Source organism: Callorhinus ursinus, unplaced genomic scaffold, assembly GCF_003265705.2.
Source record: "Callorhinus ursinus isolate GAN/ISIS: 27379988/994484 unplaced genomic scaffold, GSC_fseal_2.0 scaffold41, whole genome shotgun sequence".
In the NCBI taxonomy this organism is placed as follows: domain Eukaryota; kingdom Metazoa; phylum Chordata; class Mammalia; order Carnivora; family Otariidae; genus Callorhinus; species Callorhinus ursinus.
The window spans coordinates 12,374,146-12,392,625 of NW_027397103.1; the positions used below are offsets into that span (position 1 = coordinate 12,374,146).

The window sequence follows — 18,480 nt, forward strand, 5'->3', positions numbered from 1 at the left end:
GGGAACCACACCTCCCCTGCTCCCTGGTTCCCGGGAAGGAGAAACCCAGGCCTGACCAATCTGCTTTATCCAACCCGTGGGCCTAGTGGTTGGCCCACAGATGGGCATTGGCCTCAGACAGTCCAGTGAGATTCCATGACACTCCTCCCGGACCTCTCACAAAAGGTAATTTTTTGTTGGGTTCGTTGCTTTTCCTATGAGGTTGCTGAGAAAATAGGCCAGAAGCCTGGGGCTGCCGGTGGCCATACTGCAGTCATCTGGGGAAGAAGGCAAGAAAAGAAAAGCAGGGCTCAGACACGGAGTCTGCAAAGCAGACAGCAAGCAGCCTTCCTGAGGAGATGTTACTCCATTTTACAGGTGAGAAACCAAAGACACTCCCAGAAAGGAATTGAGTGTGATCCTCTTAATGAGTGACAGGGCTGAGAATTATATTTCTAGGGGCACCCAGCTGGCTCAGTGCATAGAACATGTGACTCTTGATCTCGGGGTTTAAGTTCGAGCCTCATGTTGGGTGTAGAGATTACTTAAAAATAAAATCTTAAAGAAAAGAGAGAAAGAGAATTATATTTCTAGACCATAACCTAGTCTTTGAAAACAGTCTTTCCTTACATACTGTTCAAAATGTCTAAACCATGCTGCCAGTAATTGACCTAAATGATTTAAAAGCGTTTATAGCATTGAGCCTGATTATCATGAGCATCTCCAAACAGACATGGGGAAAATTTCTGTAGTTGTAATGCCTCTTGTTTTGGATTTCCAGAGTTTGTCAAAAAGTCCTCCACAACTCAAACTGACTTAAGCAAATAGTTACATAAATAGGAAATCCAGAACGTGGACTTCAGGCACAGCTGGATCCAGGGGCTTAGTGATAGCACTGTCATCTGACTTCTGTTGTTCTCTGCCCCTCAGCTTTGGGTTTCCATAATGCTGACATTACTTTCATGCAGGTTATCTACCCATGGAGGCAAAGGTGGTCTCCAGGACCTGTGGGGTTACATACCACCAATAACTTTAGAAAATTCAATGAATTTTCATTGCATATCATTGGCTCAGTTTGGGACACATACCTACCCTTGGTACAATCACTGTGCTTATGGACATGAAAATTGCTGACTGGTCAAGCACAGAGTCAGAGGGTGGGGACGGCCCACCAGAGCGGTGTTGGATAAGATGGGGGGAAAGGAATTCTCAATGAACCAGTGAAGTGCTCTTACAGAAGGGAGAATAGATGTTGAGCAGACCCCCCCCGCAAAAATCAATGTTTAGTCTGGGACCAGGAAGTTGGTAGTACTTCTTCACACTGTAGAAATGAAGTCAATAATCAAGTTGGTATTAAAAATGTTCTCTTTTTAATACTTCAATTTCATTTTTATGATCTGAACTATCCTTTTCTTTTCACTTAATTTCCCAAATCTTTAAGTATTGTTCTTCCTCGCTTCACTAATATCCTCACCGCTGGGTTCTATCATCAAGAATGGCCCTCTTCTATTCTTCTGTAGCACTTTCTACTTGGATTACCCTTTTCCTCTAATTAGTTACTTCCAGGTAATGTGCACGCAGAACCTATCACAGGGGCCCAGGGTCATGTTGCCAAGCCTTCACATTCACTGGCAGCCTCACATTTAAATTTCCTTCTCTCTTTCTTGTAATCTCTGTGCCCAAGATGGGGCTCAAATTCATGATCCTGAGATCAAGATTCACGTGCTCTACTGACGAAGCCAGCCAGACACTCCTAGACTTTTCATTTTTACAGATGCTAATTTCACCTTTGGTTTATAATTCAGGACAGGAGTTTGTATCAGTCAGAAAACAGAAACCATTCTAGATCTTTCCAACAGAAAGGTTTGTTTGGTTTTTTGTTTTGTTAAGAGATTTTTATCTTTAAGTAATCTCTATACCCAATATGGGGCTCTCACAACCCTGAGATCACACTTTAAAAGGGTGAGTCCGCTCTTTTCCTCCCCGGCTGCTTGTAGCTCGGCCGCCATCATGAATACACAGCAACGATCCGGACCAAGAAGTTCATGACCAACTGACTACTTCAACCGAAATAAATGGTCATGGATGTTCTTCACCCTGGAAAGACAAAACGGTACCTAAGACAGAAATTCGGGAAAAACTAGCCAAGATGTATAAGACCACGTCGGGTGTCATTTTTGTATTTGGATTCAGAGCCAATTTTGGCAGTGGTCTTGCAGGATCGTTGAGTGGGGTGGTCATGAAAGAATCCTTGGGACCTTTTACGGTGCAACTTACTAAGTTTGTTTAAGAGGCTCAACAGGAGGGGATGGGCAGGGAGTATTAGATCATAAATGTCTTCTCTGAATTTCTACTCATAAAACTACTTTTGTTAAGATTCCTCTGGTGCTCATCATTCAGCTTGATATGAACTGTCTGTGAGAGGTACAGGCAGTCAGGAGACCCTGTAAGAATGTAGCAACCAGCACATATTCGATCCTTGTCAAAACCATGCAGGCTATAGGTCAGCCTTCTGGGCTGAAGGTGAACATCTTTTCTGCTTCTATCCCTTACTGGAGGCAAGACAACTGGCTTTGGCATGATTTACGATTCCTTGGATTATGCAAAGAAAAATGAACCCCAACACAGACTTGCAAGACATGACCTGTATGAGAAGAAAAAGACGTCAAGAAACCAGTGAGAGGAACGTGAAGACAGAATGAAGAAAGTCGGGGGGGCTGCAAAAGCCAGGGTTGGTGTGGGCAAACAGTGAGCCGGAGATTGGACAACAGGAGTTCAAGATTCTGTAGTGACTGATCTGTGGTGATGGTGCAGGTTTTTCATGAGAGAGGTAATAAACTGAGAATTTTTCTGTGGAAAGAAAGGGTGACTTTTTTTTAAAAGATTTTATTTATTTGACAGAGAGAGACACAGCGAGAGAGGGAACACAAGCAGGGGGAGCGGGAGAGGGAGAAGCAGGCTTCCCGCGGAGCAGGGAGCCCGATGCGGGGCTCGATCCCAGGACCCTGGGATCGTGACCCGAGCCGAAGGCAGACGCTTAACGACTGAGCCACCCAGGCGCCCAAAAAGGGTGATTTCATGGTACGTGAATTATATACCAATAAAGCTGGAAAGAAGGAAAGAAGGAAGGGAGGGAGGAAAGATCCGTTTTTTATTGCACCTCACTGACTCCTGACAACCACCTGGTAGGTTCTGGGCCAGACCCCAGTTGAGAGACTCATTCATCATTCATATTATTACTAAGTACCTGCTATGTGCCAACCGTGGGCCGTGTTGAATGTATTCACGCACACCAAGGCACACGAGCATATGCCAGTCTGCGCCGAGGACCCTAAGTGCACACATTTCCTGTGGGTGACCTGGCAAGTCCCTAGAGCCCGTCTTCAGATACTGAAATAATGATGCTTCATGAGTAATTTATGAGAGTGGTGCTGTAGGAAAAAGGAACTATGCCAGACAGTTGACAGTGATTTTATGATGATACTGTGATTAAAGTTACTTTTCCGATTTTTAGATAGCACAGTTAATTACTTTTATAATATAAAAAAGATAAATTTCCAGAGGATTCTGGCTGCATTTTTGGTTTGGCCACCATTGTGTTTTCCAACATTGGAGTTAACTGTATTTATTTATTTTTAATTTTTTTTATTTTTAAAAGATTTTTATTTATTTATTTGACAGAGAGAGAGAGCAAGAGAGAGAGCACACAAGCAGGGGGAGTGGCAGGCAGAGGGAGAGGGAGAAGCAGGCTCACCGCTGAGCAGGGAGCCTGATGTGGGGCCTGATCCCAGGACCCTGGGACCATGACTTGAGCCAAAGGCAGACGCTTAACCACTGAGCCACCCCCCACCCAGTTAACTGTACTTAGATACAGCATCTTTGCTCCAATTTGCCACAGTCCTCCCCTCTCCCTATTGCCTTCAGCTGGTGCCATCGCTCAGTCACATAAACTGCCTGATCCCTGAAGGCATTTGAATTTGGGTACCCTGATTTATATAATAAAATCCCCACAATATACGATTCATTGTGGTCCACCAAGATGATAAATGTCCACATTTTAAGTTCCTGATAAGTGGATTTAGAATATTGAATCAGTTTGAAAATGAAAGTTAACACATTTAATTTCTGGGTAAAAACAGAATTGTTCTTGGCACTTTTCTATGGAGTTCAGTTGCTTGGGAAGTCCACAAGGCTGTTTCCATCAGATTAATTCAGTTTAGTAGGAAGCTACTGTAGGTATTATCATCAGAAAGAAATTTAATACAGGGAAATGGAAGCACATAAGTGGGTTAGTGAGGCTGGAGAAACAGGCTCTAGGCTCCTAGAATAACACTACAGAACTGACCTGCCAGGAGAACCAGGGCCTTCGCCACAGTGTGGACAGTGGGGAATCAGGGGACTATTATGAGAACACTTGAGTTCAGTAACACAGTGTGATGGCAAGGAAGCTTCCATCGCTGTAACTGAGCACCTATTTCTTGACACCTAAAGTGAGAAACTGGATTTTGGGCCACTACTGCCCCCTATTGCTTGATAGTCTTTAAAAAAGGGAAAAAAAAGGAAATAATCCCTCAAATTTGGAGAGCACCTTCACATACACCTTGTCATCTGGTCCTCATGATAACAAGCAAGGCACATGGGGTCATCATCCCCTCTTTACTGGTGAGGAGACTGAAGCTCAAAGTTGATGGAACATAAGTAAGATCACACAGCTATGTGCAAAGCTGGAGTAACCACACAGGTCTCCCCATTCCCAGGCCAGGGCAATGAACTCAACTCGTATGTCATGAGTGAGGTCTTTTGTGGCCCTGTGAGCACAGCATACACGTGCCAAGGCTGGTGGCTCACAAGGGTCATGGACTGGTAAATAATCGTAATTCAGTTGCACAAATCTGCATCGAAAGCACAGAGCATGGGGCTTGTATGTGGCAGAGCTATATCTAGGGACAGTCTAGAGAAGAAAAGAGGTGACATTTAAGTTGGGTTTTGAGGGATGAATAGAATTATGTCTGGAAGCAAAATGCAGAGAATTGTCCTAGCGGCTGGCAAGAGCGAAGGGGGCCTGATGTGGCAGCAACACTTTGGGGAACTGAAAGAATTCTAGTTTTGGAGGATTTGAACAAGGTAGAAAAATATTTTTGTAGTTGAAGTGTTACATACATACAGCAAAATAAATCTAGATCTTCTTGATTTAAAAAAAATAATATGTAAACACTAGGTAAAGATACTAAACTTTTCCAACATCTCAGGATGTTCCCTGTGCCCCTTCCCGGTCTACACCCATCTCCATCCTTCCCCATAGGTTTCTGTGGGATGAGGGTGCTTCCCAAAGGGTAAGTGCTTTCCCTGCTCAGTACTGTCTGCCAAGTAACCAAGCAGTATTGGATGGCAGGCAGGTAATTCATTCAATGGCCAGAGAATGCAGAAGGCGAGCTCAGGCTCTGAAGGCATCTTCTGCCATTAGGACTCATGGTCAGGGTTTCTGGGGTTAGGGTGGAAAGGGCTGGCATGGAAGTTGACTTGCGGGTTTTTCCCAGAAGGGGTAGGAGGCTTCTCTGAATCAGAGGATATTATTTCTTCCCTTAAGTGGGCACAGTCGGATGTGTCAGCAAGCTGGTAGGTGGGTTTTTTGTTTTAACAACTAGAAGTGGGGTGCCTGGCTGGCTCAGTCCATGGAGCATGGGACACTGCTTGTGTTCCCTCTCTCGCTGTCTCTCTCTGTCAAATAAATAAAATCTTAAAAAAAAAAAAGATGTAAAAGGAGACAGGGGGCTCACCCCAAGGGCTAACCTCACAAGGTTATGAGTTCCAGCTCCACCTTGGGTATGTAGAGTTTGCTTAAAAAATAAAATCTTGGGGCGCCTGGGTGGCTCAGTTGGTTAAGCGACTGCCTTTGGCTCAGGTCATGATCTCAGGGTGCTGGGATAAAGTCCCCCCCCACCCCCGTCAGGTTCCCTGCTCAGCAGTGAGTCTGTTTCTCTCTCTCCCTCTCCCCCTCAGCCCCCTTGGGCTCTCTCTCTTTCTCAAATAAATAAAATTTAAAAAAAAATCTTAAAAAACAACAAAACAATTAGATGGTAACCTCCGAGGTCTTCTGGAAGGTTACCAGGCATCTGAATTGGATCAAACCGGTGGAAAACTGGGTAATTGGAAACCGGTTTGGAGCTCGTTAGCGAGTTTCTGGTGTCAAGGGGAGGCCAACAGAAAATCTCAAAGCCCTTGGGGTGAGCCCCCTGCCTCCTTTTACACCTTTTTTTTTTTTTTTTTAAGATTTTATTTATTTATTTGACAGAGAAACAGCGAGAGAGGGAACACAAGCAGGGGGAGCGGCAGGCAGAGGAAGCAGGGAGCCCGACGCGGGGCTCGATCCCAGAACCCTGGGAACATGACCCGAGCCGAAGGCAGATGCTTAACGACTGAGCGGGCCAACGAGCTGGGGCGGGGGAGGGAGAGAAAAATCTCAAGCGGACTCCCTGCTGAGCGCGGAGCCCCACCGGGTCTCGGTCTCGACCCTAAGATCGTGACCTGAGCGGAAATCAAGAGTCCCACACCTAACTGGCTGAGCCACCCAGGCGCCCCTCTCCTTTTACTTCTTACTGCCTCTAAATCTTCACCATCTCTTTGGACAGTCTTAGGGAGTTGCGCTGGGCGCAGGAGGTTTCTTGATACCGTCGCTTTCTCCTGTGGTCCACGTGAAATTTAGGTTGCGCAGGAAAGAGGAGGGAGGTGGGGACAACGACGTTTGGCCCTTCAGAGCCACCGTCAGGCTCAGGTTGGGCGGAGCCGCCGTGTCCCTCGGCGGCCGCCGTGCGTCCGTTACGTGGCAGCTGCCGGCGCCCGCCAATCCACGGCGCCCGCATCAGCCCCCTCGGGTGGCGCAGCCGGAAGGGGCGGAGCTGAGGCGGCGGCGGCTGAGAAGGCAGCGGTGGCGGCGGCTCTGGAGGCCGCGGTCCCGGTCCTGGCTTCGGCCCCAGCCCCACCATGGTGACGCTCGCTGAGCTGTTGGTGCTCCTGGCCGCTCTTCTGGCCACGGCCTCGGGCTACTTCGTCAGCATCGACGCGCATGCCGAGGAGTGCTTCTTCGAGCGGGTCACCTCGGGCACCAAGATGGGCCTCATCTTCGAGGTGGCCGAGGGCGGCTTCCTGGACATCGACGTGGAGGTGCGGGCACGCTGCCCGGGGCCCAGGCGGGGTCGCGGGGCCGTTCGGGGGCTGGCGGCGCTGGGGCCCGCGCGGGGCCTGCGGGGGCGCGGGGCGTGGAGGCCGCTGTCCGAGTGCTGGGAGGGGCCCGGGCCGCCGTCCGGCCCACGCCCGCGGGACCCCCCAACGGCCCTTTCACCCGCGGCCCGCCCGGGTTCCATGCCTCAGGATCCCGTCCGGATAGAGTCGTTGCTTCGTCGCTTTGGGTTCTCAGCTTGAACGGTGGGCTCCCCGTGGAACCCGTCGCCGAGCTTTGTCGGCCAGGCGCCGCGTGTCAGCCTGGGGCCCAGAAGGCACTTAAAATGTTGAGGTTAACAGACGGCGGGTCTCCATTGGGTCTGCAGCTGCACTTCGTCGTGTTACGGATTAATGTTGGGGCATGACGTGGAAACTTTAGAAAAAGTAAAGCGAAAGCATACTGAAAAAGGCTAGGCAGACATTTGCGTTGTACTTTTCTTTATTTTTCATAGAAAAAGGCTGAGCGTTTAACCTGTTTTTATGCAAACGTCCAGATACCTCCCTGGGCCGTCTCTAACTAGGGGAAAGGTGGAGTTGGGTCATTCAGTTTAGGGGTAATGCTTGCAGATGAAGTATCTGGAGAAAACAAGAATTTATTTTAAGAAGCCAGCAGTCCCTAAATTTTCTCCTGTCTTTTTTTAAACCAAATGATTCGGTTTTATTTTTATTTTTTTAGGAAACCAGATGTGATTAATACTTAAATTCACTGTTAACATGATTAATTGGGTTCAAGGATTTTCCATTTGACAGTGAACAGCAGAGTTGGGCACCAATTACACAGTACAGGTGAAGTCCAAAGATAAGGGGATAATGGAAGGGGTGACGTAAAATTAGTTAAGACTTTAGAGGTAAACTATTCCAGTCTCCCAAGTTTTGCAGGTGACAGGCTTTCAAAGAAGAACTAAGTTAATTAACCAAGGCCTAACAGTTGATTTTTAGCAGATGGATGAGAACGAGGGTCTCTTAGTTTCCAGTCTGGTCTTTTTTTTTTTCTCAAGCCTTCTGGTATCTCAGATAAAGCAGATTCCTTCACTGGTTTGCAGCAGTCAGTTAAGAAAACCTAAAAGTGTAGCTTGCTCACATTTCTTAGTTTTAAAGATTTTTTTTTCATGTTTTGATATTAATAGTTTGCATGTGTTTTGGGGTTAGAAGGCCAGTTGGAGACAATGCGTAAGGTACTCTTTCTGTTTCTGAGGGGTTCATGTTTAAGTTGGATAAATGAAACGTGTAGTCTGGATTCAAAGATGTCCTGGAGAGCCATCTAGTCCAGCCTTGTTTCATAAGTGGGAGAACTGCAGCCCAAAGAGATTACTGTCATTAAGTGAAAATTACATTTTCTTAGCGAATATTCTACTGCCAATAGACAGCACGTACGAAGAGTATGATTTTAAATCTTTTGTGATGTGCATTTCTTTCCTGCCTCCAGATTACAGGGCCTGATAATAAAGGAATTTATAAAGGAGACCGAGAGTCCAGTGGGAAATACACATTTGCTGCTCACATGGATGGAACATATAAGTTTTGTTTCAGCAACAGGATGTCTACCATGACTCCAAAGATAGTGATGTTCACCATTGATATCGGGGAGGCTCCCAAAGGACAAGACATGGAAACAGAAGGTGAGATGAATATTCAGAAGATTTACATCCCATTTCAAGAATTAATATTGTGTACATCGTTATTCATCTGAATGGAGTGTTTATTTTGATTTCTTATTCTATGTTGATTCACTGTCTTTAAAACCAAAAACTTCTGTGACACATTTTATTTCTCCAGGATTCCAGATTAACAAAAATGAGTTTCTGGAAGTTTATATTTGTTTTAGTTCTTTACAGTTGCCTCTTGTGGCAACTGTTCGTCGTCAGTCTGTGCTTTTGTGAGCATGTAGGTTAGGTGTGTTTTAGGTTGTTTGTTGTGTTGATTTGCTAATCCCGGTATATACGTCATTGTTTGCTCATTTATACACGGCTGGTTGAGTTAAACTTTATTTCTGTGTGTTTGTACCTTACACTTTCTTTAGGTGGTGGAGATACCTGGGATGGTAGGTGGACGGCTTTTTGACCGCATCCTGTCTTGCATATTTTTCTTTGCTGCTAATTTCTGCTTTCCTTCTTTCTAACCTCAGTGTGTTAGCATGAGAGTGTTTTTTTCTCTTAATTAAAAACAGACCCCTACAACTAATTAGAGTTTTAGAGTGATTGTTTTTATTTGGTTGACGGGAGGTATATGTTAGGTCATTTTAAATGAATGGCACTGGAAATACAGTGATTGACATCTCCATAGTAACATCATACCTTGTTGCTTTTAAATGAATGCTGAGGGTGGAAAGATTCGACTGTAACTGGAGGAGTAAAAGTCTTACACATAGCTAATGGCAAATGATGCTCTTCACCTTGTAAGAAGTATTTTAGTGGCTTGTTTTTTAACCATTATTGAAGTTTTGTAACTTGAAACTTGGTTGGTTGTGAAATGCAGTTCTAGAAGCTGTCTCTGCAGATGGTGACAAAAGCTCTTTCAGCCATATGTTGTAGTTTAGTTAATTTTTATTTCTCCACTGACCAGCAGTAAACCCTGAACCCAGTCTTCTGGATAAATTGCTTACCAAGAACCAGCACATTTGGATTGGGGCGGTGGCGGGGGGGGGGGTGTACAGTGTACATCAGGATATGTGGAAACTAGAAGTTCAACGCATTTCCTAGTATTAATGTGATAATATTTGTCCTAGATATTAAGCAGTTAGTAGAGTACTTATGTCATAAAAAAGTATTTGTTAAGTTTGAAATATGTAGAATTTAGAGAATCCTACTACTTAGTAATTCCTGTGCTTGTTTTTCGGGGCCATTTACAGTGTAGGACTTGACTAACTCGAGAATTCGGAGTTTTGAAGGGGTTTGTGCTTGTTCATTTTCTGGAAATTAGTCCTTTCTAAATAGTTAGAAAATGTTGGCTGATGAATGTGACTCTTGAATTATTCTTAAACCTTTTTTTTTTTTTTTTTTTAAGATTTTATGTATTTGACAGAGCACAAGTAGGCAGAGCGGCGGGTAGAGGCAGAGGGACAAGCAGACTCCCCACTGATGTGGGACTCCATCCCAGGACCCTGGGATCATGACCTGAGCCGAAGGCAGATGCTTAACTGACTGAGCCACCCAGGCACCCTATTCTTAAACCTTTAATATTTAAAATTCTTGCTTTTGTTTGCTAATGTCAGTGAATGGAAGCTCTGAAATCAAACTGTGTTCTAAAGCAGTGGTCCTCAACTGAGGATAGTGTTTGCTCCCAAGAAGACATTTGACAGTATCTGGAGACTTTTTTTATGTAGGCTCCACGCCCATTGTGGGGCTTGAACTCACGACCCTGAGATCAAGAGTCTCATGCTCTACTTACTAATCCATCCAGGTGCCCCTATTAGGAGACATTTTTGGTTCTCATGGCTGGATGGAAGATCCTAAAATGTACTGGACAACCCCCCACAACGAAGAATTATCTGGTCGAAAATGTCAACAATGCCATTCCTGAGAGACCCTGATCCTAAGGTTTCATGTCATGCTCAGGGCTTCCCGAATGAAGCCAGTGAGGGATGATTTGAGATTCTAGCCTAACTGCCTTAACATGGGTAGGGGCCCTCTAATGGGACTCTTCCCTTGTGGTAGATATGTTTTTCCTAACTGTGTGTTCATTGTCATAACATAGCACTGTCTAGAAGCATACACTTACTCTTCAGAACTGTTAGTTCACCTTGTCTTCATTTTTGGCTAAAAAGGATACCTGATTTTAAACCTTGTGCAACTGAGAGCTTGTCTTTTCACTTATACTGCCTGCCATTCCCCACTGTAGTGAAATTACTGCTTTGATTTCCATAGAAGAATGTTTGAATTTTGGTGTGGATTTTTTCAAGAATGTCTTGGTTTTTGTCTGCTCAGCTTCATTGAGATTAAAAGTCTGTTTTGAGGCTGCTCTTAAATTAACATTAGAGTTATAGGATTCTAAAGCATAGGTTTTGATTTTAGTTAAATATTTATAAGATTATTGTTAGGAATTTTGTTTTATATTTTGTGTTCTCTCTTTTTTTTCCCTCCTCAGTCTTTTTTTCTTTTCTTTTTTTTCTTCTGTTAGTCAATAAAGTGAACTTAGCAGCAGTTCATTAGAGGAAATTTCTTAGGATTAATTGTTTTCCTTTAGTTAGTAAGCATTGCATAGTATGTTTTCCACCCTGAAAGAGCTTTTTGTTCTGGGAATGGATGTTAAAAAAAATGCTTTGAGAATTAAATTGTCATCAGTAGTCCAACATGATGTCTGAGCCATTTCTAAACAGCTTCTTTTGTATGCCTTCTCTGAGAATATTTTGAGGAATACTGCTTTATATGTATTTTTTCAAAAGGAGATTGCCAAATATGTGCTAATCTGTTCTTAACATTTTTCTGTAGCTCACCAGAACAAGCTAGAAGAAATGATTAATGAGCTAGCAGTGGCAATGACAGCTGTAAAGCATGAACAGGAGTACATGGAAGTTCGGGAGAGAATACACAGAGCGAGTAAGTTAATGCTGTAACTTTGCAACAGTGTCTGGTGGCCATGAAATCCTGAAGGTGTATTACCCAACAGCTTGCTTGCATTTTCCTCATTTGGGTATTTTACAAACATTATTATACAAAAGCACTGACTTGAAAAAGCACCTCTACAGAGATATTTTTTGAGTACGTATTTGTAGAGCTTTGTACTAGTCTAGTTTTTTATTGGGATGTTCATTCTAAACTGAAAAAATGCTGTTAAGATTTAGCATGAGCTTGGGCGCCTGGGTGGCTCAGTTGGTTAAGCGACTGCCTTCGGCTCAGGTCATGATCCCGAAGTCCCGGGATCGAGTCCCACATCAGGCTCCCTGCTCAGCGGGGAGTCTGCTTCTCCCTCTGACCCTCTTCCCTCTCGTGCTCTCTGTCTCTCATTCTCTCAAATAAATAAAATCTTAAAAAAAAAAAAAAAAGATTTAGCATGAGCTTTTAAGAGTTTTTAAAAAAATCTGTGGTCAGCTAAGGAATAAACTAATAGTTTTCCCAAAGCGGAAAGGAAAAATATAAAATGGTTGGTTTTTATCACAAATTTAACATTTCTGTGCCAATGTATTAATATATGCTGAGATTTAGCTTTTTTTCCTAAAATGGAAGGTTTAGGCTAGTTAAAATAGAGAGCACTACAACATGAATCTAAGCAGTCACCAGGTGAAGCTCAGCTTGGGTTCCTGAGTTTGTAAACTGGGAATGGGGAATGTCTTTATCTGAGGAAACAGTGACTGGAATCCCATGTTAGGTTGCAAAAGCCTGTCTAGCCCATGATATGATTTTGTACATCTTCCTACAGCACTTAATCCTTAGAGGTGAACGTAATGAGACATTTTTTCTCCTTTACTCCAGTGTTGTGGTTATACTGTGTTACTTCTAGATACGGCTAATATGTGAATAGTATGAGGACAGTGTCTTATATGCACACTTTTCCAGGTAAAGTGAAGGGAGAGATAAGTACTTCTTTTTACATGATGGCTTAATATTTTGAAGTGTTTACTCAGTCATTCCCCTTTCAGGGGAGGTACCATAAGAGGTACCATATTGACACACACAGCAGATAACGTATTTTAGATCCAGGTGCACACCTGTGGTTCAGTGTTTTTCATCCTCCAAATAGTTCTTGGGGCTAGATCTCACGGGAGCAAGGTCATCTGCGGATGCAAAGTGGTTGAAGTCAGGAGTCTTTGTTCCGAGGTTGGGGTAGAGAGCAGAGAGGAGTTGACTCCAGAGGAGAGGCACAGGCTGAACCTCTTCAAGATGTGGTTTGTGTTCTCCCTACTCTCTTACGTCTCTTGCCATGGATGAAAATAAGCCTTTAGGACCTAGAGCACACACCTTGCCTTTTGGTGGGAGAGGAATGAGTAAACACAACGGATTAGAGAAGTGAGAGCCCCTGTTCTCACTGTTCAGGGGTGGAGTGGGGCATGAGGTGGGCCAAGGCTTGTATACACGCACTCTTGCCTCTTCCACTATGATTCCTTCTCCTCTTTGCCTCCACTGGTAACCTCTTCACCCTCTGGGATCGCCACCTTCTCCCCTCACCTGGCCAAGACCCATCTGTTGATTACCTTGCTCTCCACTGTGGCCCAGCCCATTCTGAGATGAGAAGGGCACTGAGCAGAGTCTTGAGGGCCAAGAGTTTACACTGCTTTTCATTTTAACGAGTTCAGACCAGATGGCTTTAAAGGTATAGGAGGTTCTTGGGAACACAGCAGTCAGAGGAAGACCTGTCTTCCGGTCTCTGGGGGCATCCAGCCTTACTCTTCTGCACTTAATTTGAGTGGAGATGCTCCTGTATTTGTTTCACAGACAAATAGAATTTTAGGCATCCTGTTTATTTTTGCAAATCAGATAGTTCTCACAATGTTTTTTGTACATCTTCCTACAGCACTTAATCCTTAGAGGTGAACATAATGAGACGTTTTTTCTCCTTTACTCCAGTGTTGTGGTTATACTGTGTTACTTCTAGATACCGCTAATGTGTGAATAGTATGAGGACAGTGTCTTATATACACACTTTTCCAGGTAAAGTGAAGGGAGAGATAAATATTTCTTTTACATGATGGCTTAATATTTTGAAGTCTTTACTCAATCATTCCCCTTTCAGACATAGATCTTAAAATGCTAGTCCTTCACAGTTATGCTAGATATTGGTTACTAAGTTTTCAGCAGAAGTAAACTTCATGCCGTGGAATTAGTACTAAAAATTGCAGCTTTGGTGGTTTTTAGGGTTCCAATTAATAATATTTTTGGCCATGTGTCTCTTCTTACTCTGGGGAGAAAAGCCACATTTTTTGGTAACTGCAAGTTATCTTTCTGGGAACATGTTAATTGCTGTTCACTTCTTTTGAGTGATTATTAATCCAGTAGCTATTATAATCTAGTTAATGTTCTACAAATGATATGCATATATCTAAAATACGGCACTCACTTATTCAGCTGATTAATATTGTTACTATAGAGTTGGTTATAATTGTTTTTAATATTGGCCATTTGTAGAAAAATCAGAAACTACCTAGTAATTTTAAAAAGTTAAGGCTGTAGAATTTGATCAGAAATTTGAAAGAATGTCGGGGTACCTGGGTGGCTCAGTTGTTAAGTGTCTGCCTTTGGCTCAGGTCATGATCCCAGGGTCCTGGGATCCAGCCCCGCATCGTGCTCCCTGCTCAGCCAGGTGCCTGCTTCTCCCTCTCCCACTCCCCCTGCTTGTGTTCCCTCTTTCCCTGTGTCTCTCTCTGTCAAATAAATAAAATCTAAAAAAAAAAAAAAAAAGTTGAAAGAATGTGACATGAATAGAGTGGTCATGGCTATTGCTTTAAGGATCAGATCCTTAGCTTAAGAGTGGGATAGATCATGAGACTGGTTCCAGTTTGGTAGTAACTGCCAGTATTGGTCCATGAAACTGAGAAACCTCTTCCATGTAGAACAGCTGCCAAATACATAATAGGTGCTCAATATTTGTTGAATAAATGTTTAAGGAAAAAGCCACTTAGATTGACACATTTTGACTAAGTAGGTAGTGCTTTGGATAACTGTATGATCCTGAAATAATCTCTCCATTTTTTTAAGTGCATTTTCTGATTCAGCAAAAAAGATTATAATGTAGGAATATTTTAAGATTTTTTTTTTTTCTAATTTATTGGACAGAGACACAGTGAGAGCAGGAACACAAGCAGGGGGAATGGGAGAGGGAGAAGCAGGCTTCCTGCGGAGCAGGGAGCCCGATGCGGGGCTCGATCCCGGGACCCTGGGATCACGAGCTGAAGGCAGACACCTAACAACTGAGCCACCCAGAAGCCCCTAATGTAGGAATATTTTAATGTGAGGGAGAAAGAAGGTTGTATGGGGTTTTAACCCTAGAGGTTGAAGTCACTTGGGCAGTTGGGCAAGTCACTTCCTCTCTGCTCCCCATACGCAAGCAGAGCAGGCTTGACCATACTCCATGAATCTTTACGGTCCCATTTAAAGCTAAAATTTTCTGCTTCTAAGTTTGTTGAGTTGCGAACAAAAGACAAAAGTATTTAGAGTACTTTGGTGTGCAAAATATTAACTTTCCTAGAGTAAGGACTAGGATGATTTATGATGCCTATGCTTTTTTTTTGGTTTTTTTTTTTTTTTTTTTTTTTTGGTTAAATTTTGTTTGTTTGTCTGTCCTCACAGTCAACGACAACACAAACAGCAGAGTGGTCCTTTGGTCCTTCTTTGAAGCTCTTGTTCTAGTTGCCATGACATTGGGACAGATCTACTACCTGAAGAGATTTTTTGAAGTCCGGAGGGTTGTTTAAAAAGCCTTTTCCTGATGGTCTCAAAATCATAATTCACTGTTTACCAGACATCTTGGTGATAATAATGTCATTAGTTTCTACATTTTTATTTTTGAAACTGTACATTCACAGCTTATGTTTCTTTGTGATTAATAGATACTGGGGGAAAACACCTTTTTAGGAAAGTTAGAGGGAAAATTTGACACTTGATTGGCATAATTTCTTATTTGAATTCTGCATCCATTATACAGATCTGTCCAACACTGTAAATGAAATACAGGCATATAGTTCCGGTTATATCTTCTTTCCTTTTGTTTTCATGATGAAATGCAGTTCAGAAAAGTACTTCATGGATAGTACTTCACTTAAATGACTGCATTCTTTGGATCTCTTATCCTGCAGTTCAAGTCATTAAAGATTCTTTTTGTTGAGTCCTTATGAGAAACAACTGTCTGAATCTTGATATTTTCTACCCAGCCTACTGGCAGAACTCTGACTGGAGTGTTACCAGGTTGGTACTTTTATACTTGTCTATCTTGTTTTTGCTTTAAAGATAAGACTTAACCCAACCACATTTCCCCTCCTAAATTTGTGTTTTGAACCTTAGGACTCAGTCACCTCCAATTAATGACACAAGCAGCTAATAACCATTTTTGGGTTTCTGCCTCACCTTGCAAGCAGTCTCTACTAAAGCCAGTTCTCTGGGTGTTGCAGCCAGTGGTAGCTCTTTTCTTTCTATGCTGGCACATCCACTTTCTCCACTCTTGGCATGTAGGAAGTGTGCATTCACATAATTGGAAGAATCTGGATTTCTGATGCCAAAGGGTTAAAGCCTCTTGGATTTCATTGCAATGATATACAGCCACTATTTTATTTTTGATCAGTGGCATTTTGGCCACTGTTTAATTAGGGTACTGGACATCACTGTCAGTACTAGGATTTTGTTTTTCTTGGGTCTTTTTTGGCACATGTGAATTTTGTTTTGTATACAATGAAACGACTTTCTCTTGGTCTCTGATGATGGGTTTAAAATTAAAGGAGCATCTGGTTGTGGTGTGGGGGTGATCCAGGATTATGTTGTGACTGATGTATATTAGTTACTTGTACATTTTTTTTGGATCTTTGCAAGGGGAAAACTACAAGTAATGAGTTTTATATAATTAATTTAAATTTGTTACAGGTTTTCATGTTCAGGATAAACAATTTTTCAACCTTAGGTGAAAATGCTTGCAACAGTTTAAGGTGACTATATTTTACCTTAAGACAACTGTTGCAATGCCAATTTTTTTTTTTTTGGGTGTGTGTGAAAACACTTCAAAATTGAATTAAAAGATGTACATTTAAAATTGGTTGTGTATCTAATCTGCCCCAGGTTCAGTAAATAAACAATTCTTTTTAAAAACAGTATTCTGTGTTTCATATTAATGATTAATTCACATTTGTTAAATATCAACTTTCTATTCATATTTGAAATGAGACATGTCCGTGTTTTCTGAGTTACTATGCCTGTTACAGATGTCTGTCACTTTGTATGTCTGTACACTTGAGGACAGTGAGTAGGAACCCAATATTTTCCTTGTGTGGTTTCTTTTGATGATTCAGTTAAACCTCTTAAGTTTTTTTTTTTTTCATTTGGAAAAAAAACTTGAGTTATACCCAACTGCCTGGTTTATGGATGTGGGAAATAAGTTTAGGAGAGATTCAGTGATTTGTGCAAGGCCCTCAGATAAGACAGGTGGAATCAGAAATTAGATCTCTGCTTTTAGAAACTGTTGCTCTTCCTCTATGGATCTACTAGCAGTAGGATTCCTCTACTAGGGCCTGCTAGTAATAAAGTAAACTGTCATTGGTTGAACATTGTGGAATGTACTGGCACTATGCTAAGTGCTATATGCAGTCTGTCTCATTTATTCCTCAAAACAGCCCTTACCTTGGGTGCTATTATAATCATTTTGGAAATAGGGAGACAGGCTTGGAAAGCATCCAAGGGTCTAAAAACTAGTAAGTAGAGCCCCCAATGCAAATGCAAGTGTGCTCTTTCCCTCTGCCTTTACTTTCAGAACTGTGGAAGTCCCATTTTAAAACAGTTGTCAAAGATATTTTGAAGTGTGATCCTGTTTCGGTGGAAACGTTGCCTCAGGCTTTTTATGTTTCACTTCATTTAGTTTGTGATGACTGGAATCTGTATGAGTACTATTCCATTTATCCATCCTAAAAATATTTGAGTGACTGCTGTGTTGCTGCCAGTTGTAGCGGCTGGGTTAAAGAGATTATCGTGGGATTTACCTTTAAGTGGGGAAGACGAACCTACTATGCCGACTGATCTGCATGTTAGTGGTAAGTGCAATGGAGGGAAGGTGAAGCAGGATGAGCGGTTTCAGTGATTGGGATGACATTTGTTAAGTACGGAGCCCAGCATGTAACAGGCGGTGAGTGAAAACTGCTGAACGAATGTGTGCGTGGACAAGTGAGCGGCCCCAGCCCACGGTGGACCCAGGAACGGGAAGATCATGTTCTCGTTTGGGGCTCTTTCTCGGAAGTAAACCAACATTTATTGTGTAGCGGGCACTGGGTCCCGACCATCACCCGACTAAGCATATCCGTTGACCTGGGGTCCGGGCCCGGGGCACGTGTTTGTCCATTCCCGCCAGACCCACCTGTCCCTTGGCCAGGACGCGGTCTTGTGCTGCCACCTGCCTCTGATGGGCGCAGAAAGCCAGCGAGCCGGAGCAGAATCCCTCCGCCGAAATGCCTGCTCTCGGTGGGAAGGCGCCCGAGCCCAGGTGGCTGCGCAGGACATACGGAACTACTCGGGCCTGCGCCCCGCCGCCCACTTTCGCTGCCGGGCAGTCAGCTTTTCCCGCTTCGGCCACGAGGACCCTTTCCCCGCCCTCCGGAACTCTGCTGCCAGAGCGCGGTTGCCGGCGGTCCCGCGGGCGGCCGGAAGCGGAAGTGCTCGC

General features: G+C 43.4%; 1 protein-coding gene and 1 long non-coding RNA gene across 2 annotated transcripts; one reads left to right on the forward strand and one right to left on the reverse strand.

Moving 5' to 3' along the window:
* Positions 1-1,819: 1,819 nt before the first annotated feature.
* LOC141370649 (uncharacterized) lies at positions 1,820-6,729 on the reverse strand. The gene is made up of 2 exons (XR_012374898.1): positions 6,577-6,729; positions 1,820-2,076 (listed from the first exon to the last, which is right to left on the reverse strand). It is a non-coding gene; the product is annotated as an uncharacterized lncRNA (long non-coding RNA).
* Positions 6,730-6,863: 134 nt separating this feature from the next.
* Positions 6,864-16,924, forward strand: TMED2 (transmembrane p24 trafficking protein 2). The gene is made up of 4 exons (XM_025889710.2): positions 6,864-7,140; positions 8,624-8,816; positions 11,625-11,732; positions 15,417-16,924. The coding sequence occupies exons 1-4, from the start codon at positions 6,961-6,963 to the stop codon at positions 15,539-15,541; spliced, it is 606 nt and encodes a 201-aa protein (XP_025745495.1). The 5' UTR covers positions 6,864-6,960; the 3' UTR covers positions 15,542-16,924.
* Positions 16,925-18,480: the final 1,556 nt, after the last annotated feature.

Excerpts from the sequence above, each read along its gene's own strand:
- TMED2 (XM_025889710.2), top strand. The coding sequence starts at position 6,961 with ATGGTGACGCTCGCTGAGCTGTTGGTGCTCCTGGCCGCTCTTCTGGCC. Across the intron at positions 8,817-11,624 it reads ACAAGACATGGAAACAGAAG|CTCACCAGAACAAGCTAGAA; the intron begins GTGAGATGAATA and ends ATTTTTCTGTAG. Across the intron at positions 11,733-15,416 it reads GGAGAGAATACACAGAGCGA|TCAACGACAACACAAACAGC; the intron begins GTAAGTTAATGC and ends CTGTCCTCACAG.